Source organism: Mesoplodon densirostris, chromosome 15 (assembly GCF_025265405.1).
Source record: "Mesoplodon densirostris isolate mMesDen1 chromosome 15, mMesDen1 primary haplotype, whole genome shotgun sequence".
NCBI lineage: Eukaryota > Metazoa > Chordata > Mammalia > Artiodactyla > Ziphiidae > Mesoplodon > Mesoplodon densirostris.
The window spans coordinates 35,379,636-35,401,029 of record NC_082675.1 but is presented as its reverse complement, the minus strand read 5'-3'; the positions used below and the strand labels follow the sequence as shown (position 1 = coordinate 35,401,029).

The window sequence follows — 21,394 nt, the reverse complement described above, 5'->3', positions numbered from 1 at the left end:
GTGTTCATGTTTGTTTAATTATCCTCCCCTTGTCTCACCACATTCAATCTCGAGAACAAAAATAAAAGCTGCTAATCAACTATTCTTCAATTTTAAAAGATTGGAATTTTTTTGGGGGAAAAATGCTGATAATGTCTATAGACAAAACACCTTCGTAATTTTTTAAAATCACACTTCACAACATACAGGAGTCCAGAGCCAGTAATTTGAAAGTCTGGTGCTACAATAGCTACATCATCCAAAATGGCAAGATAGTGAATCTTCTGGAAAAAAAAAGGGGGGGGGTACATTTCTTCATTTGGGGTTCTTATTTTTTTTTTTAACAAATTTATTTATTTTTTTGGCTGAGGCACTTAGCTTGTGGGACCTCAGTTCCCTAACCAGGGATTGAACCCAGGCCGTGACAGTGAAAGCGCCGAGTCCTAACCCCTAGACCACCAGGGAACTCCCTGGGCTCCTATTTCAAAGGGCAGAAAGGGAGGCTGTTACCTGTATCCCAATGGACAGGCATCGATTCTTCTTGAAGTGGTCCTTCTTCCTGTCCTCTGCAGTGACGGTGGCCATGGCGGCGGCGGTGGTGGTGATGGTGGCAGCATTGTTGCCCATGTGTTGACTTGCTGGGCCGTGGATCTGGGCATTGGCGGCTTCGATGGCGGCTGTCAGAGCCTTCATACTGTCCAGGCTCTCCGTGGAGTTGCTCAGTCCAGACTGGCTGATAATATCCCCTCGCTGGCCCTGTCCATCCATGTAGGCGTCCTGGGCCGACTCTGTGCTACTCTGGGCTGTGATAGAAATGAAAGGTTTCGTGGTAGTTCTGGGTGGGACTGGAGGTGGTGTCTTCTTATATGTTGTAATGCAAGATGACACTGGAAGACAGCGAAAACAAAGACACTGATTTCTGCATGGGTTTTAATTGTCAATATTGTAACTGACATCCATTGGAAATTAGGGCCCACGAAACACACCAAGACATTGAACGTGAAAATAGGTCTGTTGATAGACTAAGTGAGATCCCTGCTTAGGGGGCATATTTGGGCCTCCTCTAAGGTGACACCCCCATACGACTGATGGGGAAAGAGACTGAAAAACACTGATCTCTGAGATGGAAGTTTCTGAAATGGAGATTAATATGAACTGACATAAAACAGACAGGACTAGCCATCTGTAGAAATCTTCCCGGGCAACAGGGCACCCTGAGAGATAATGTATGACACGGAAAAGACCTGGGAAATCTTTGCCTTCTCAGGGAAATATTAACCATAGCTAATGCTGAACAAAGTAACTCATTGGAGAAGATTCTGGGGGTCAATAAAGAACATTGAAAAAAAGAAGAAAGCAAAGAGGTTGTGAGCCTGTGTGTTCTAATCCTAAGAACAGGGCAAAGTGCCTATGGGGGAGGGGGAGGGGAGGGGGAGGGAGCAGGGCGCCGGGTGGGGGGCTGAGCTCAACCCACTGTCTTAACTTCTTGCACCTTGCTTTTATCTTCATTCCGTTTCTCCTCGCTCCTTTTCTTTTTCTTTCTTTCTCTTCCTCCCTCCCTCTTTCCTTCCTTCCTTCCTTTTTCTGGGTATATGCTCACTCTATAAACTTTAATTCTGAATTGTGTTGCTGTTTCCAAGCAGATCCGTCCTCTGAGAGGGAGGACACCACACACACATCTCCTACTGTAAAATAAATGTACCCGCTAGTTGGGAGATCAGCCTGCGTGTAGCCTGTAGGAACCCACTCCACAAAGTGCTGTCCTTCAGGGCAACGTGATCAGCCCAAGGTTCTGAGGCGCCCCTTTTGGAGGTTCCCACTGGAGCAGCCTGCAGCCCCTCTCTGCAAACATCTGAGGATAAACCCAGGGTCTTGAAGAAGCTGTACACACTGCTTCTCAGCATTCCACATTTGTGGGGCACGATGCAGGAAAACAGATTGAAAAGAATGAAGTTTCCACGTGGGACCCGCCCCCTGGTAAAGAATGATTCCTTAACCAGCTTTCTAAAGACTTTTGTTGAGTCCCCTTAAAAAATGGTTCAAACTATTGTGCTTCCATCACTTTCTCCCCCACCTCATTTCCAGCCCCACCCTCAGCCTTTCCTTGTGGGACTGTTGTTAACACCAAATCGGCTAGTCCTGACCACACAATGCTAGCTAGTTACCCATGGTTCTAGTTGTCACTCAGGCCATCTCGCTGAATGAAATACTCACTTCGATATTCAGGGTGTTTCCTGAGGTCACTCAAAAAAAGCATCCTATAACGAACAATGAACAGAAGGATCGCATTTCTCTGCCCTGCTGTTCCACTGCTCTGTGATTTGGTGTAATTTCCTTAACCATAAAAGATGGGGACAGAAATGTTTGGCTACTTCCCAGGGCTTGCCCAAGAGTTGAAGGAAAAGAAACGCACAGATGTCACATTACAGTATCACATGTGCTCTGGAGGTGAGGGTAACCTGAATAATAGAAATGTAGCCTCCTCTCGGTTACCTGGGGCTGGCAGAGTCTCCCCCAGGAAAACCTTCCATCTCAGCTGTGCGTGAATCACACATCTTTAAATATGAACAGAGCTCAGCAGTACACACTCCAAACTCCGCAGCTTTTAGCTAACGAGCCTGGGACCAGCAGAGGGAGGCTCACAGCGCTGGCGGAGGCGCGGAGCTGGAGCAGGACCAGCCCGGGCTCAGGTTATCCCACCAGCCACAGGGAAGCCAAGGGATGCAGACACGTGCATGGTTGATGTTTCCCCTCACTTGATTGAGTTTCATGCACTGTAACCACTGAGGAGCTACTTTCTGCTTCCCAGGAAATTTGAAGGGGATAATGCTCGGTGTCAGTTACTCAGCTGCAGACCAGAGTGGGTGGGCCGGGGAGGGACCATCATTAGGATAGAATCAATCTATCTATTCGAATCTAAGAAACTAGATCATTTTATGACTTCTCCTACAATGTGAACTCATTACAGTAAGTCCCCTACATTGCGAACTTTCAAAGATGTGCCCGTGCCAGCTGTTGTGCTGTACTACTGTACTTTTCAAGGTACTGTACTGTAAGAATAAAAATGTTTTATTTATTTTTTATTTTTTTATGTTGGGGATAGGAGTTTATTAATTAATTAATTAATTTTTGCTGTGTTGGGTCTTCGTTTCTGTGCGAGGGCTTTCTCTAGTTGTGGCAAGCGGGGGGCCACTCTTCATCGCGGTGCGCGGGCCTCTCACTATCATGGCTTCTCTTGTTGCAGAGCACAGGCTCCAGACGCGCAGGCTGGAGTTGTGGCTCATGGGCCTAGTTGCTCCGCGGCATGTGGGATCCTCCCAGACCAGGGCTCGAACCCGTGTCCCCTGCATTAGCAGGCAGATTCTCAGCCACTGCGCCACCAGGGAAGCCCCGTTTTCTTTATTTTTTGTGTTTTTTTTTTTGTGTGTGTGTATTATTTGTGTGAAAAGTATTATAACCCTATTACAGTACAGTACTACGTAGCTGATTGTGTTAGTTGGGTACCTAGGCTAACTTTGTTGGACTTATGAACAATTGGACTTATGAATGTGCTCTAGGAACAGAACTCGTTCCTATGTAGGGGACTTGCTGTATTTTGTTCGAAATGGGTTCTCAGGACATTCAGCCCACCTATATTCCAAAGAAATGAAGTGCCACTTTCCAACATCAAATGTCTGATCCTTTGGATTGTTTACTGCTCCTTGTTAGCTACCCACAGTTTCCTTCTTGGGTGTGGATAATCAAAACCAGACAACGCGGCCAAATACAGTATCGTATCATTTGCTGTGATTTACAGCACGATGTGGTACCTATGATTAGGGGGTGGGGGTATCACATTATTCCCAGTGTGATGTTGGGGTTGGCTACGCACCCCCGGGGCCAAATGCAATTTGGCGCCATCTGGTGGCTGTTATCATTACCTCTTCGATATCAATAGGGATAATTCTGGGGACTTGGATTGCTGGGGACTTTCAGGACAGCAGCAGCAATGCTAGGCATCCACTAGGGTTAGACTGGACAGGGAAGACCCCGGGGACGTGGCTTCCTCAACAGGCTGGCCCAGCCCCAATGCCCAAAGGAGGTAAGAATTTGAGATTGGCTCGCTCTGAATTAGGGGACCATCCGCCATGGGGTTACATCCCAGGGGCTTTACTATGAGATTTTACTGGTGTTTAGAGCTTGGCACAATTCTGCCAGGGCCATCGGAGTCAAAGAAGCACCACCTGTCAGTCATCAAATAGGAATTTCAAAGGAATTCAAATCTTTAAGATTGCACTTTGAGGGCGAAGAAAGGAGACCCAACACACGACTCACACTTCTCGCAATTCCCTTCCTCCTCATGCCCCAGTTCTTGTGCATTTGAGGCTGCTCCAAAAACTCAGACAGCTAAATCCCCCAATTTTTCCGAGCATCACGCTTTCTTAGTTTTGCAGGCTAAGCCCTAAACACTTCTCTTCTGTCTTTGTTGTTGTTGTCGTTTTGTTTTTAAAATTCTACTCTCGTGATTCAGCACCACGAATGATTTAGAATACACTGAGGTCTGAGCACCAGGAGGCGTGTGGTAGAGTGGGGCCCAAGGACGGTGAAACACAAGTTAATAAGTCTTGTCTGGTCAAGACAGAAACAAAAAATGAGGGGCTTACATGCAGTAAGGGAAACACTTCATTGTTTAAGAGGAACATTCTCAAAACCACTGATTAAAAAATGCAAGTGCTACTTTTACTCAAGGGGAACTTGAAAAAGAAATGATGCTGTTGGTTTAATCATTATTACCGCTTTCCTTTGTCAGATAGGTTTATTTGTTCATATCAGATACATTGATTTTTTTTCTCCTTCTTTGGGTCCTGGTGATGTGCTATCCCAGTGCAAAGTTGGCTGAAAAGTCTCCTATCCATTTACAAGAAGAGTCAGCAGGAGCAGGTTTCCAGATTTCACTGTCATTACTTTCATTCACATAGTAGTGTAATGCATCAAGAGACCAGAGATCGGTTTTTACATTTGAGTTAAGAAATTTTTTTTTTTAAAGAAGAACTTATGGAGAAAACCAAATGAGAACAAATTCCTACCCTATTTCAGTTTGTAGCTGATTCTTCAATATTTTCTCCATTTGCATAGAAAGATAATGCTGTTGTAAGTCTCAGAAAGACCAGAGCCAGGGATTATTTTTGTCTGGAGTGGTGAAGGATTTCTGGAAAACTACCTGGACTCTCTTTTCATTCCGGTTATGCTATGTATGTCAGCTGGACACAAAACAGATGTAGGAGCAAACCTACTTTTTATTTCTTCTTATTCATATGGACTTACTGGCTGAGCTAATGGGTCACATACTCTAAAGCTATGTTGAGGAATTATTTAGCAGTTCCTGGTTGCCGAATGTTAGAAACGCTTTCAGATACGAGAACAAGCCCATAAGGAACTCCAAATAAAAACACAAAAGATCAACAGAAGAATTCCAAAATATACAAGTACATGGCTGACTTTGTAGGTGTAAACAAGTTGTCCTTCCTTGTTCTTTTTTTTTTTTTTTTGCGGTACTAGGGCCTCTCACTATTGTGGCCTCTCCCGTTGCGGAGCACAGGCTCTGGACGTGCAGGCTCAGCGGCCATGGCTCACGGGCCCAGCCGCTCCGTGGCATGTGGGATCCTCCCCGACCGGGGCACGAACCCGTGTCCCCTGCATCGGCAGACGGACTCTCAACCACTGCGCCACCAGGGAAGCCCCTCCTTCCTCGTTTTTAACCACAAAGCAGGCTGTGATTTGATCTGCTTTTACTAGTCAGAGCAATTTTGGATTTGCAGTGAGTCGTATCAGATGGTCTGCTCTTGCTGAGTCCAGACCACCAGAGAGAGAAGGGCTGCCTGGAACCACGGTCTAGTTTCTATCGAGGACAAAGGTCTCCTGATTTGAGTGATTTGGTCCAGCTGAACAGGAGGTTAACACGCCCTCAAAAGGAAGTGCTTTATTGGAAAAGAGATTTAAAAAATGGAATGGGGCTAACAGTGGGGCGCTGGAGCTGGCTCTTATCAGCTTGCTAGATTCAACTGTGCAAACCCCTCCCCAAGTCTGTGTTCAGTGACATTTCCTTGCTAGCTTGAAACTGACCTTGGTTTGAGTGTTTACACCACGGAAATTGGCAAGTGCTGTGACTCAGTAGGTATCCCCCCCCCCCCCCCCCCCCCCCGCAGAGAGCTGGTTGTTAAGCATTTCCAGCACACCTACCACACAGACCCAGTGTTATTCAAAGTGTAATCCACAGACAGGTTTGGATTCACAAAGTATCTGATGAGTGCACCATGAGATAGGTCATGAAAACATCCAGAGGAAGCGTTTAGAAACTTTATAGCAATTCTACAGAGATTCTGTCAGTTGAATCCATTAGAATGATGACGGCTTGTTTTTTTGCATGTTTTTGTTTTTTAAAATTTCTTTCTTCTAGTAATTCATTTTAATTGCGTTTTACCAAAATGTTGACCTGCAACAGATTGGACATCCAATAAGCAAACAAACTGTCCATCACCAGAGACAGTTTGAGAAGCACTGATTTTGGAACGTTCGCAAATCCAGGGGACAGGGCAGTGGTATTGCACGTGAGATTGAGAGACTAGAGAGGTAACTGGAAACTACAGGCTACTTTAGAAAGCAAAACGATGTGGAGAGGCCAAAGGAAAGAAATGTGGGAGCACCTAAACTTGGGACATGAAGGCAGGACTGCACAAATACAGGACGGGAAGAGTAGACTTGTGGTTTTAACGTCAGGTAAGTTGTCTATTTCTATGACGGTGTGTCTGTGTAGATATGTGATATCTAGAATGAGGGAAGGATTGCCTTGCTGCCTTCCTGCCCTCCCTTTAAGGGGAAATCACAGGGTTCTCTGAGGAGAGGAAAACCATATCTTATAAGGAATGGTTTAAGGAGAGAGGGTGTTTCGTTTGCAAGAGAAGGTAGACGGAGGGGTTTCCCATTATTTCGAAGGCTATTGTGTAAAGGATGGCATGGCCTCAGGCCGTATGAGGCCCGCAGGGAAACCACAAAAGGAAAAGCTCAGAGAGGCATAAAGAATTTTTCTAGGAGTCGGTCGTCCAAGGATGGAATATGGGCCCTTCGCTGGGGAGTGAGCTCTCTGTCTGAGAAGTAGGGACCCATTGACAAGGATGCTAAGAGAGGAGGTCAGGGAGAGTTACCAGCAGGCTGTTGGTAGCAGTGAGGAATGTTCTGGCATCCTGGGAGCACATATTGGCACCGATGAAGACAAAACTCTTAATTGAGAAGTTTGCTGCTACTACTTCCGGGCAAGAAGGCCCCGAAGTGCTGAATTTACAATCAACGGTGGAGATCATCCTCCCCGGGGTAACATGCTCCCCAGTCTGGACTGCCCCACCAAATGCCAGACAAATCTGTGATCTAGCTGGAATCCTTCACATGATAAAAGCACAAACCCAGGTGAAAACAAAGTTGATGAGATGGAGAATGAGTCCACACACTTCACCTGCCCTTAGATCAACTGAATCATTGGAGGGTCCATCTTTCCTCCGTAACACACGCTGTGCTAAGAATTTAATAGACAAGACTTCCCCTGGTGGCCCAGTGGTTAAGAATCCACCTGCAAATTCAGGGGACACGGGTTCGATCCCTGGTCCAGGAAGATCCCACATGCCGCGGAGCAACTAAGCCCGTGCGCCACAACTACTGAGCCTGTGCTCTAGAGCCCGTGAGCCACAACTACTAAGCCCGCTGCAACACCTACTGAAGCCCTCGCACCTAGAGTCCATGCTCCGCAACAAGAGAAGCCACTGCAATGAGAAGCCCGTGCACTGCAACGAAGAGTAGCCCCTGCTGGCCGCAACTAGAGAAAGCCCGAGAGCAGCAGTGAAGACCCAATGCAGCCACAAATAAATTAATTAATTAAAAAAATAATTTAATAGACATGGTCTCATGACCCAGATCTCACTAAACCCATTTGTTTGATGGTAAGACTGAGGCTCAGGTTAGGTAACTGACTTCTCGAAGTCATGCTGCTCCTAGATGTTCACAGGGCTTCCAATCCCACCTCTTCTGTTCAGCCAAACTGCCTGTATTCATCCGCCTAGTAAGCCTTCCCTGAAACACCACGTCCAGTAGAAGATAACGCTCTCCACGAGGAATTCCAGGAAACTGCCCCTAGCTCAGTCCTCTGGGAGTCCTTTGACCCAGAGGACTGAGCTAGGAGTGCAAAGGTCTGGAGGATGAATGCATTTGGAGTGGTCAGCAAGGGGTGCCCAGCTGCAACTTGAAAAATTTTGCAAAAGGAGAGAAACTCCACGAAACAAAATACACATGGAAAAATCGCCCCCTTGTTTCAAAATATTTACAGCTTAACATCTACAGGCCACCCAAAGTGTGGTGGTCAGCGTCCGCAGCCTGCTGGCCCCATGGTGAGGCGGCGGTGATCAGAGGGCTGTGGGGACGGGGCACAGGGCTTCTGCTGGCCTCTGTCCTGGTTAGTTTTGGCTCCAGGTACGTGGCTATGGGACTGATTACCACCAGAGCCATCCGCCACGGAAACCACAGAAAACGAGCTAACCTTTCCTCCCTCGAAGTAGAGAAAAGCAGGCTTGTGTACGGGTGGAGGGGGGCGGAGAGGGATGTGGACAGAGAGGGAAGGGTGGTGTTAAGAACTCCTGTAGTCATCAGGCTCGCCAGTTGGTAGTTACTAGTATTCCAGACGCTTCCTAATGCCAGACAAATGCCCGGAGCCCAGGCTTGTCTGGCTCAGAGATCTATTCAGCCGATAGCAGCCCGGCCCTGGTGGGGAGAGCAGATCTTTCAGGGAGCAGCCTCCATGGCTAATCAAACACAACATTGTTCTCAGAAGGAAGAATGGAAAGGTTTGTTTCAGAAGCATAGCTTTTTTTTTTTTTTTCCTTTTGAGGCACCCTAGTTAGTTTAACAAGTTGCTACAAAACTTGGGCTTCCTGAGGTGAGGCTGTCGTGCACAGTGCATGTTCTGTCCCAAACTCCAGGGAGGGAGGGATCCGAAAATTAGTCACTAAAAAAAAAAAAGCCCCAGGCACTTCATGCCTGGAAATGATGTAAGACGCAGCCACTCCTCTGTTAGAACTACAACCAAACAATGCTCGGCGATCGCGGCAGCTGCTCTCCAAATGTCAGCGCCAAGCCCGGCCAAAGGGCTGGAAGGCCACCGAGCCCAGGACTTTGTGCGCTACCTTTGTCGCCCACATTTTCCCCAAGCACTCTCAGGACCCTGGCAACAGGTAACGTGGCAACCTTTTCCTTCTAAAACGGCAAGCGGCAGGATTTCAGAGAACAAAAGGATTTTTTGAAAGCCAGCTGCATCTCCCTCGCCACCCCTCCCCCTCCCCCCCACGCCCTCCCCCTTCGCCACTCCAAGTCTGAGAAAACAAAGTATTGCTGCGGCAGCCCGGCTCTCGAGCGCCCCCTGGTGACCAAGCTCGGAACATCACCGATGTACCTTTCAAGGTACAACTTCAGTCCGAGGCTCGGCTCCCAGGTAAGTCACGCGGGACGTCCGGGCTGCGTTTGCCCAAAAAACGCAGAGTGGAAGTCAAGAGTCAGATGTCTTGCTTTTTAATTTATCACCTCAACAAAAATTTTACCCGTGCTGCAGGGTAAGATCTCTGGGTTGAGGTTGCTGACCCTTTATTTTTTTCAAAGCAGCCGCTAGGGCCACAGTTTTTGTTTCCTTGGCAAGCTGAAAAGCAAAAGCTGCTGTGGCCATTTGGTTAGGTGGATGGCAGTGAGGATGAATAGCCAGGAAACTGAGGATTCCTGGTGGGTGGGACTTGCATTTTCCATCTTTATCTGAATTTGTCGCTTGTTTGCAGGAAGCTTGCAGGTAGAAGCATTTCTCATTCCCATCGCTTGTTTCCAGTTAGTTCATTTGCAAGGATGACTGAGGATTTCCAAACCGCAGGCCCAGCTTCCCAGAGAGCGTGCTTTGCAGCCCCACCCTAGCTCTTCTATCTCTGTCTGGGGCAAACACCCACGAAAATGCCAAGGGCAGTAGTTTTAACCAGCCTTCTTCCTCTCACGGCTTCTCCCGCCCTCCATGGTCTCTGATTTAGAGGAAGGACTGCAGTTGTGAGGTGCTGCCAGGCGTGAGGGCATCCCTCTTTGTCCCTCTCTGGAAATGTTAACCGGAAACCAAGAAAGGAGTTTAGATCAAAGTAACCGTTCTCTTCAAAAAGTTCCATTAATTAACTAAATTAAAGGAAGTTAAGTGCTGTTTGGAGGAAAGTCATTTAGAAGGCCCAGGTCCAGGGACAGAGGTCTAAAGCCTCTAATGTGACCCTTTAATGAAGCTTGGCAACCAGTTAATATGAGAAGTTGGGGCTTACCCTATGTAAAACCAGTTGTTGCCTAAAATCAGTCATTTCAAAGGAACATCTTGAAAGTAGACAGACATTCGGCTGGTTGTTGCCTTGATCATTTAATAGTAAGATTAAAAACTGAGGTCTCTGAGTAAGAATCATTTGACCGGTAGCTCAGGTGAGTCATAACCTTCATAGAACTAGGCACAAAGGTTCACAGCAGGATGTTCAGAACGCCTGGCTTACTAATTTGCGAGGCGGGGCTGTTGCTTCCAGCAGGGAATGCCTTCAGGATTTCATGGCTCATTTTCCCAGCCTCTCCAACAGATGCTACTGAGTCATCCATGCACACAAGTGACTGCCCTGGCAGTGTCATCTGTTAGGATTAAATTTCCATTTGTTCCATGACTTTATGAAGCAATTTCTAACGATTGAATCAGATATACCACTTCCTCTAGGATCTAGAGATTTTTTTTTCTTTTTTAATGTTTGTAACATCATGTGAATTTTTCAGAATTTGTCCCAGCCAAGTCAGCAGGTCTTCCTGGGTTGAATGGACTGTTTACAGGAGGGGAAGATTCAGGACCCAAGGTCAGGGTTACAGAATGAAATAAGTTTTCCTGTTTGGGCAGCTGGTCCCACCTCCTCAGGTTCGGGCAGACTGGGTCTTGTTGGAAGATAACAGGCCTGGGATACCTGAGGTAGGGATGGTGCCAGGAGTGGGGAAGGACATTTTGCTTTTAAGCTTTTCATCAGCTAGCTTTCATTTCTTGTTAGATGTCACTTCTTAGCAATACTTGCCTGTATTCCCTGTTAGGTGAAATTTTTTATTTTTTCCCGACCAAACTGAGAGAAAGGAATTAGTTAAGGATGTAAGAATCACAAGGTCAGGCATTGTTGTCCATTGTATTCATGACGACTACAGTACTTAGACCATTCGTGGCACATAGTCGTATGGTGGAAAATACTTGTTACGTGAAGGAAGGAACAGGGATGAGAAGGGATTTCCTGGAGAAGCAGAAAAAGGGACTAATACTTAGGAAAGCACGGTCACCAGGGTAGAAAGAAAATGAATACTCAGCAAAGCCAGTCTCTGGGACCTTGGATGTTGCAATATAATCTCCCATCACTGATGCCCACTTCTGTTTGGCCTTGGTCATATGCTGGCCAAATGCAGCTGTGATTGGCCAGCTTTTGACATGGAGCTAGAATGTGAAAGGCCCACCTCGTATTAGCTGGAAGCAGTTAGTCCTATGGATTATCCACCTAACTTCCTCCACCCTCTCTGCTGGGCTTTATCCATGTGGGGCTGTGATGCTCACTGCCCTTTCCCCAGAGCAGCTGCCTTTCCTCCTCAGTTCCTTCCATTCCTTATTATTCTTTGACTTCTTATTCCTGGTCTCATTTCATGACACCTGTACCATGGACCTGGAAAGCAAGGGAAACCTGGAATGCAATCACACAGCCCAGCAGGACTCTCCGCCGTGGGGCACACAGCGGACCTCAGCGGGTACTGAGCTCTGAGGCCAGATGGAGTCGCTGACTGGCTCCAGGTGAGAGCAGGGTCTCGGGCACACACTGCCCACTGGTCTCCCTTGAAACGGTGAGCTGGCCATGCAGAGTGAGGGTGCTGAGCCCACACCCGGTGAGGTCATGTCTCATGATGGTCCATCGGGCTGAGTCCTCACTGAAACCTCTGGCTGGATCGATCAGGAGCCTCTGCTCTCTGGCCAACACCCTGGGCTTCGGAGAGAAGGCAGACCTTGTGTCAAAGCAGCCTGATGCTGCTGCCCTGTGGACAGAGGGCTTGGCCGGCTGGCTCCACCTGGAGCAGAAGCTTTTGCATCAGACAAACTGGGGGAAACAGGATATATGAGGAAGCAAAGAAGAAAGAAAATGTATCCAGCATGTCTTCCTGTCAGTTGGAGGGCGATGAGAAATAATCACCTGTGTCTGGAGAGCAAGGCATGTAGGGGGGCCTGATCTGTGCAGTGAGGCAGTTAATTATTCGTCTGACTTCTTTCCGCTTTCCTCCCTGAAATCCCCCTCCTCAAAGGAAAAACAGGATAGACTTTGTGGGTTAAGCTGTGGAATACTGTCTACCAGCCCGCTGGGCCCAGAAAGGACACCAGCCCCTTACTGACTCTCAGATGACAGGATCAGTGCTTCAAAATGACACCTCATTATCCAACTGTGTCACTGACAGATGAGGACACAGATCCAGAGAAGAACTTGGCTGGGGCCCCCCAGTCTTCTTCTGTCTGCACCACACAGCAAACACCATCAGCCTTTACAGTGGGTTCATAAAGGGCCACTTCAGACTGCATTCACAATTCCACTGTACAGTTGGGTTTTGGTCATTTGCCAGAATTAAATAAAAATATCAAGGAACCCTCCTACACTGTTGGTGGGAATGTAAATTAGTACAACCGCTATGGAGAACAGTATGGAGTTTCCTGAAGAAACTAAAAATAGAACTACCATATCACCCAGCAATCCCACTCCTGGGCATATATCCAGAGAAAACCATAAAAAAATAAAAAAGACACATGCACCCCAATGTTCATTGCAACACTATTTATAGTAGCCAAGACATGAAGCAACCTAAATGTCCATCAACAGAGGAATGGATAAAGAAGATGTGGTATGTATATGTTATGGAATATTACTCAGCCATAAAAAAGAATGAAATAATGCCATTTGCAGCAACATGGATGGACCTAGAGATTGTCATACTGAGTGAAATAAGCCAGAGGAAGACAAATATCATGTGATATCACTTATATGTGGAATCTGTTTTGTTTTTTTTTTTTTTGGCCATGCCACGTGGCTGGTGAGATCTTAGTTACCTGACCAGGGATTGAACCCGGGCCCACAGCAGTGAAAGCACGGAGTCTTAACCTCTGGACCACCAGGGAATTCCCTGTGGAATCTAATTTTTCAAAAATGACACAAATGAACTTATTTACAAAACAGAAACAGACTTACAGTTATCGAAAACAAACTTGAGGTTACCAAAGAGGAAACGTGGTGGGGAGGGATGAATCAGGAGTTTGAGATGAACATACCCACACTACTATATATATATAAGGTAGATAACCAACAAGGGCCTACTGTATAGCACAGGGAACTCTACTCAATATTCTGTGATAACCTATAGGGAAAAGAATCTGAAAAGAATGAACATATGTATAACTAATTCACTCTGCTGTACACCTAAAACTAACACAACATTGTAAATCAACTCTGCTCCAATAAAATGTTTTTTAAAATCCCAGCAAACTGGTGAGGCCAGCACTAAAATCTATCAGTTTACTCTAGCTACTGCCCACCAGCATCCACATTCACTGTGTTTCCTGGGAGCCAGGTACCTGGACCTATAATCCCAACTCCACAAGTGACTGGAGGCAAGAGAGTTTGGGTTGCCCACCTTCTGCAGAGTGGGGTCCGACTGGAACCTGGGTTCTTCTCATCTATGCCTCCGTTCTCTTCTTTTAAAGAGCTGCTTTATAATCTATCATTAAGATTCTCCTCTGAACCCTCATGAGAGCAATGTCCAAAAGCCTTTTTCTGAATCTCTTGGTCAAACGTGCTTGGAATTCAGAACTTTTTGGATTGTAGAAAGCTGACTTGCATGACACACCCTGGGGGGCCTGGGTACTCTAACCTGTCTGTCTGCCGGAAAAGGTGAAACAGTCACTCTGCAAGTAGTTGCAAGGGCAGGTTTTGGCCTATGGCTTTCAGAGCGCTGAAGGATGGTGGCCACCCACTCCTTCAGGTGCGTGGGTGTCGCCAGGGGCCTCCTCCTCCAGGGCATCTCTGGTCCTGGACGGAGCTCTGTCCCAGCCTGGCCCAGGAGGAGAATGGGGGATGGGTAGTGACTGGGTGGTGGTGGGCTTGGCCTGGTGGGTGGGCAAGGTTTCTACATCTTTAAGGAAAAGAGGAATCCGATTTCAAGTTCGATAATACTTCTGACATTGTCTCTCTTTCCTTGACCATGTGAGTTCTGGGTGTTCATTGGTTTGTCACTGTGTTTCACACACCATTGGCAGAAACACCTTTGTTGGTTTTTGTTATAATGGTAACAGGGGTACTTATAGGGGCTTTTAACTGGCCTCTTCCCACTGTGGAATGCTGTCTACAAAAATTACAGAATGCCTAGTCTGAAGATAAACGCTTGGAGATAAACACTTCATATCTGCCAGGTTGTGTGCTTGTGTGTGAGGGCGTGTTGTGTGTGTGTGTTTTTTTTTTTTTTTTCTTTTTGCGGTATGTGGGCCTCTCACTGTTGTGGCCTCTCCCGTTGCGGAGCACAGGCTCCGGACGCGCAGGCCCAGCGGCCATGGCTCACGGGCCCAGCCGCTCCGCGGCATATGGGATCCTCCCAGACCGGGGCACGAACCCGTATCCCCTGCATCGGCAGGCGGACTCTTAACCACTGCGCCACCAGGGAGGCCCGTGTGTGTGTTTTGAGCCATCCCTTCCATCCTCTTCCCCATTCTCATCCTGTACCCTAAAGCTATGATCTGACTTCACAGCCAAAGAGATAAAAGTAACATTCTTCTCCTTGGCCCACCGTACTTTGTACTGACAGGAGGGTGGTTCCACGCTAGGTCCAGGCTGGCTGCTGCGCTAATTTGATGCAGCCCAGGACACTCACCTAAAAGTTGATTCCTAAGGGCATTCCTCATTCATTAAAGCTCTACCCAGAACACAGCTGGAAAATCATTTTCAGATCACAAGTTTTTATCCCACATTTCCAATCCAAGAGATAACAGACAGGCTCCATGTAAAATAGCTTGAATTAAAGAATAAACCGTTGTGTGGCTAGACATGTCCGTGAACTGCAGGCAGAAATAGATCAAGCACTAGAAAAAAAAATTTTTTTTTAATCTAGAACAAGCCCCGCACTGCCTCCTGGTGTGGATTACATTTTACTTTTCAAAAGGAACCATGGATAGTAAAGCGAAATCATTTTGATTCTTTTGGATTTCTACTGTTGTAGGTGAAAGGTTTTATTAATCAATTCTTTGAAAAACCAGCTATACCCACTGTAAACCTACCAAATGAGAGGAAGTTAAGCTGTTCAGTGGGTTGTACGTTTGGGTCCTTGTTTGGAATTTCAAGCTCATGTTAGGGGACTGGCCCGTGGTTGCAATTTACACCATTTATCAGCAGGATTGCCGAAGTGCTGAGGTGCCGGAATGCGGAAACACTGGAGGAGACCAGCGCTGGTCTTTGGATCAACATTCATTACCAATAAAGAGTTAGGAAATTGATCACAGGGAAGGGAAGCATGTTAATGGCCGCCGCTCAAAGGTCCAGCCCCTTTCTGTTACTGATAACCTTGCGACGTCTCCAGATAAAAGCCAGCCTTGTCACCCCCAGGCACCTGGCTGAGAGGTAATAAAACTGTTGCCTTATCTTCTAAGAGTGGAGTTGGTCCAACCTCAGCCCGAGGTAATTACAGTAAACTGAAATTGCCTGTCATTTACAAAAAAGGGAAGGCGTAAGGCGGGAGAAGGTGTTTGTCTCTCTCCTTGGATTTTAAAAAGAAAGCGAGCAAAACAGCCAGAAGTTTTCCAGGGAGTGAGAAAAACAGCCCGGCTTGGCCACCCTCTCCTGGGGGTAACGGATTGCTGGCGGCTCAGGTCCCCGTGACGATCTGAAAAAGAGGCTCAAGCTGATGAAAATCCAAGCAATCTTCTTAGTCTGTCCTTTCTAAATGTAAATGACAGAGTCGGAGCCCTGCTAGGGAGGGCAGGAAGTCTCCGTCTTATCCAGTGACTCATTCAGTCCTGTTAGCTCCAGAAGCTGCATAAAAAGTTTTAGCAAAAGCAGCAACAAATCTACTTTAAATACTAGCACAGTAAGGAAATTCCTCTCTTTCAGGCCGAATGCCATCCACACAAAAGAGCTCCTGTCGACATCTCATTTACAATCTACCCCCAGGACACAGACAGGACCATTTCAATAAACCCGGCTCAGAAACACCTATTGTTCAAAATCTTCAACTAGCCACAGGCTACCACCACTCCCTATTGTTTTGTAAAATAAAAGATTTAGAAGGAGCCAGATTGGGACCTGGAAGCTCTGAAAAGAGGAAGGAAAAAAGTCCCTTTGACCCGATGCTGTTGGAGAACGTGCGTGAAGAATAAAGTTGATGGATTTTCATTTTTACAAGAAGTGCATAAGCAACGCCCGCTCCCTTCCTGAACTCGTGATCGGGGATTCTAAAAGCGGTGCCAACTTTGTAAAGAAGTTAACTCCTGCCAACGGGTCTGGTACCTGAAAAGTCAAAGGCTCTACTTACCCTATTCTCTGTCTTACAGAAGCCCTGATGGCAGCCACAGCAAAGCACCAGGTGAGTATTCGATCTGGGTTGTTTCCTCGGGATTTATAGCTTGACTGTCCTTTCTATGTAGGATTTTGAGGCTCGCTGCAGAACCTACCCACCGCCCTACGACGAATGGTTTCCTCCTTTTCAACACCACCATTTTGCTCCCTCTTTTAGTAAAACCTGACCACTTTCTGGAATTACATAATGTAGCCTTTAGACGCTTTTTCTTCAGATAGGCCTCAAATGAAGAGGTACATTTGTGTTGACCAAACAAAATGGGCATTTTTCAAAAACTCAGTGTCTTTACCCTCCTAGCAGATCTTCAAGTTCACTTTCCCTATCTTAGCAAGTAACTCCTTTTCCTACCCAGATTTCAAGCCACAACTCTGGGCATCACCTCTAATTCCTTTGGGTCCTTCCCTCCTATCTCTTAAATCCTTCTGGAATCCTTCCACATCCTACAATCCACCTTTCTGCTTCCCTAGATCCTATGATTTCCTCTCTGGAGGATGACAGCAACTTCCTACCTCAGCCAGCGTTCCTCAAACTACCTGTTGTGACTTATTAACGGATCATGAAATCAGTTGAGGTGGGTCATGCAGTTTCACCATTTAAAAAAAACGGAATAGATTAGAAAACGTCAGAGTGCATCAAACAAAGGAAAAGTAAGTTCGGTTTTGGGACGCTTGTGTCAGTGTGTGTCCCGAGATCTGTGTACATTCTGGGTTAACAGGTAGAATGTATCTTGTCTGTCAGGAGTTTGAGAAATACTTTTCTAATTGGTCTCACGGGCTCTGTCTTGTCCTTGGCTCCAAACTGTTATACATGCTCAGAGCAGGAGGGGGAGATTATGAACGGATCCGGCTGACAGCTCTGCCCTCTGGGATAAAGACGTGGGTCTGGGGCTTTGGAGATTCTAATTATTTAGTTCCTCATCCTTTCAGGTTTCAGAACTCCACGTCCTCCCGACCACTTTTCCTTTTAGCTGTTCAAGCCACCAAGTTCCCTGGCCTTTGCAGATGGAATTTCCCTATAGGAACGTTCTGTCCTCTTTCTCCTTCAGGTATCAGCTGAGGTGTCGCCTCTTCCAGGAAGGCTTCCGGAAGTCCCTCTAAACGCCTCTTAGTTCTCATGAGAACCCCTGACGTTTTATCTGACAGAGCACTTATTGCATCATGATTATCTTCTCGGTTCCTTACAGAACTTTAAGCTCCAAGGGGCAGCCAGTATATATTTGTTGGGGGTAAATATTGTGCATCGAATGTGTCACATCTTACGCAGTTCACACTTCCTTCCTACAAACCCATTTGGATAGTTATAAAATACCGTATCTCTGTTTCTCAAAGCTTGAGTTTTCATTCGTTTACACTGAAGTGTCTCTTGTTCATTTGCTCTTCAAACACAACCTAATTAACTTCCGAATTCACTGGACTCCTCCTCTTAAAACTCAAAATAATAAAATGCGGGGAAAGCTGTTGTACCCCTGGCTGGTCACTCACCCTCTCTGAGCCTCAGATAATACAGAGGAGCAGAGCTCAATGACCTCTAAGATCTCTTCCAGGCTGCCACTCTGAACCTCTGGCTTGCACTAAGGACCAGAGAGGTTAAGTGACTTTCCCAAGGTCAAACAGCTCTCTAGTGGCACGATATTGTCTGTCTTTCTATAGATTTTTAACAGCAAGCTGCAAACAAAAAAACCTTCTACCCAGAAATCGGTAGTGCCACTAAAAAGTGTGCCTGAAAGAGAATCATAAAATTAAAGAAGGGACTTCCCAGGTGGCGCAGCGGTTAAGACTCTGTGCTCCCAATGCCAGGGGCCCAGGTTCAGTCCCTGGCCAGGGAACTAGATCCCACAGCTAAGGAGCCCTTGAGCTGCAACTAAGACCCAGCGCAACCAAATAAACAAATATTTTTAAATAATAAATAAATAAAATTAAAGAAATAGGGGACTAAAAAAACCCAAAAGCCAACAGCATTCATAACGGGTTCCTGCCCAGGCAGGTCCCAACATTTTAAAAACCAATCTTGCTGTTAGATGCAGAGATGTTCAGATTTCCTTTTAAAAACTGGAAGTGAAAAATTCAAGAAACTTTTGCATCCTGACCCCTTGTAGATGCCCTTCTGCAGAGGCACAAATGGACCCAGCCTTCCTCAAGGTACTGATTCGAGCATCCCAGTGGCTTTTTTAGTGCTGAGGCCCTCGTGCCTTGATCTGATGCCACTCTGAGGACCAAAGCTGTAACTCACCAGGATGAGACTTGGCCTCAGTTCCTGTACCCCATCCCCCATCCCTCCCGGCCAGGACCACCTCGCAGTCCCTGCTTTCAAGGACAGACTTGTGTTATTTCCTTAGTTACAGAGTTTGGGCGTTAGATAACCTGCTCTGTAAAATAGAAAGTCAACAAACCAGAAATACACCCCTTTAGGGAAAAAAAGAAACAAAAACAATAGCTATACTACTTTTCCCTCCTATGTTATGTGCTATGTTTTATTCTATAATGTAAGTCAGCGTGTACATTTGTTTTATTTGTTGCTTTTCCCCCTCTAAACAGACCAGCAGTAGCTTGCCTTCATTTGACGGAAAATTTGTCACTTTCTACTGCAACCCTGTATAAAACCACTATGTATGTGAGGACTCCATGCACACCAAGTAGTTATAGCCAAGCCGTGGACTTATGGATGATTTTTACTTTATTTTTTGAGCTTCTTGGAATTTTCTGATTTAAAAAAATGAATACTTGTTACTATTGTAATCATAACAAAGTGCAAATGTCAAAATAAAGACCAGATACACTATTATTTCTACACTGCCATGATCCCTGACTAAATTAAATAGCTTTATTTTTACCATATATGTTGCTGTTGTCTTTTTTTTTTACCCATTTGTTTTTGAAGGAAATTATATACAACTTCCACATTAAAAAAAAATAAACAAAAACCTCTTAACACTGCTGATATTTTACTGTCTTTAAAAGCTTTAGGAACACGGACTTTGGAGACACAGCCAAACACTGGCATATAACTCCTTTACCACCTGGCTGCAGTGTGAATTATTAGTTTCTCCTGACATTTTCACACCTAACAACTTGTTTCCAGAATATCATCTTTTTTCATGCCTTTATGCCTGTGGCAAGTGTTGTTTGCTTTCTCATAACCACCCTCCTTGCTAACAGGGCCCTTCCAAGCAGCCATGACTTTTTGGGGAGGGGGCCCCTCCCTAGATTTGGAGGCTGAATCTTCATTGTTCTACAAGGCAGGGATGAGGAAGGAATTCTGATGCGAGTGCTTCATGGCAAGTTTACCGCCCTTTTTAAAGCGACACAAGTCAGGGACATCCCTTTTCTTCCCCCGGACATTGTCATCAGCAAGGGATACCCTGAACTGTGGCTGCCATCTGGGGACACACGGAGCCCCTACTCCAGAAGACAGAAAGATGGCACAAAGCTGACTTTGGTACATTCATTGGCTGCCCTACCTCTAGACTTGATACTATTGGAGAAAATAAACGCTTTTACCATCTAAGTCACTCTAATTTTATTTATTTATTTTATTTTATTTTTGGCTGTGTTGGGTCTTCGTTGCTGCGTGTGGGCTTTCTCTAGCTGCGGCGAGCGGGGGCTACTCTTTGTTGCGGTGCGCGGGCTTCTCATTGCGGTGGCTTGCACGGGCTCTAGGCTTGCGGGCTTCAGTAGTTGTGGCACGCAGGCTCAGTAGTTGTGGCTCGTGGGCTCTAGAGCGCAGTCTCAGTAGTTGTGGCACACGGGCTTAGTTGCTCCGCGGCATGTGGGATCTTCCCGGACCAGGGCTCGAACCCGTGTCCCCTGCATTGGCAGGTGGATTCTTAACCACTGCACCACCAGGGAAGTCCACTCTAATTTTATTTTTAAAAATTTTACTGATTGATTTGCTTATTGATCTGTTTGGCCTGGCACTTATGCAATGACTTTACAGATGCTAAGCGTCCTTCCTGGCTTGGAAAACTCCTGTTCATGCTTCAAGATTCACTTCATCTGTGTTCTGTGAGCCCCTCCTACATGTTTCCTATAGAATTCATCACACTTTGCTTGTTCCTGTTACGCTGATGCTGTGGTATGAAAGCAGAGGGAAATTAGTGATCAGGTAGATCTTTGTTTCCTATTATACTTATTGTTGGATTAAATGATTCTGTATGGCAAATGCTATTATATAAGATCTCACCAAACCAGACTGTCTGTATTTCAAAGAGGTGCTCAGGTGTGGTGGCCCAGCTTCCTCCAGTGGTGTCTGGAAAAGGCAGTGCGTTGAAGGCAACCAGACCTGGTTAAATCCTGACCTGCCACTTAGTGGCTGCAGGACCTCAGATGACTCAGCTCTCATCCTGTTTCCTCATCTGTTGAGTTTGTGTAACAGCCTCGGTGACCTCACAGTGTCATGAGACGGATGATGTAGTTAATATGATGTAAGGGGACATGGTGTGGCACTTATATCTCAAACACAGGAAGGAGGCTCTCTTTTCTTTCCTTCCTACGTTATTTGTTACAACAAAATTCCAATAATACAAAAACCATCTTGAAAACTCCTGAGGAGATTTTACTGGAGGTGCGGAGATCCTATCCTTTCCACATGTTGGGGTTTCTAGAGCATGAAGAGCCCTACGCAGAAGTTCCGTGTGTGAGAGCACATTTTAAGATGCCTGTCCCGGGCTTCCCTGGTGGTGCAGTGGTTGAGAGTCCGCCTGCCTTTGCAGGGGACACGGGTTCGTGCCCCG

General features: G+C 46.3%; 1 protein-coding gene and 1 long non-coding RNA gene across 16 annotated transcripts in view; one reads left to right on the top strand and one right to left on the bottom strand.

Moving 5' to 3' along the window:
* DLGAP1 (DLG associated protein 1) overlaps positions 1-21,394 on the bottom strand; it is a 328,135-nt gene that overhangs the window by 56,832 nt on the left and 249,909 nt on the right. For 10 of the 12 annotated variants that reach the window (XM_060119712.1, XM_060119713.1, XM_060119714.1 and 7 more), the window contains one exon: positions 490-866. In XM_060119712.1, coding sequence (XP_059975695.1) covers positions 490-866 — 377 coding nt within the window. The remainder of the gene's footprint in view (positions 1-489; positions 867-21,394) is intronic. The other 2 variants (XM_060119723.1, XM_060119724.1) reach the window with 1 other exon arrangement.
* Positions 8,977-19,499, top strand: LOC132503275 (uncharacterized). Of its 4 annotated transcripts, none has more exons than XR_009534564.1 (5): positions 8,977-9,487; positions 11,744-12,951; positions 16,200-16,671; positions 17,133-17,236; positions 17,711-19,499. It is a non-coding gene; the product is annotated as an uncharacterized LOC132503275 (long non-coding RNA). The 4 variants fall into 4 exon arrangements; XR_009534565.1 differs by having other exon boundaries at positions 8,986-9,487; positions 11,744-11,860; XR_009534567.1 differs by having other exon boundaries at positions 9,022-9,487; positions 11,744-11,860; positions 16,640-16,671.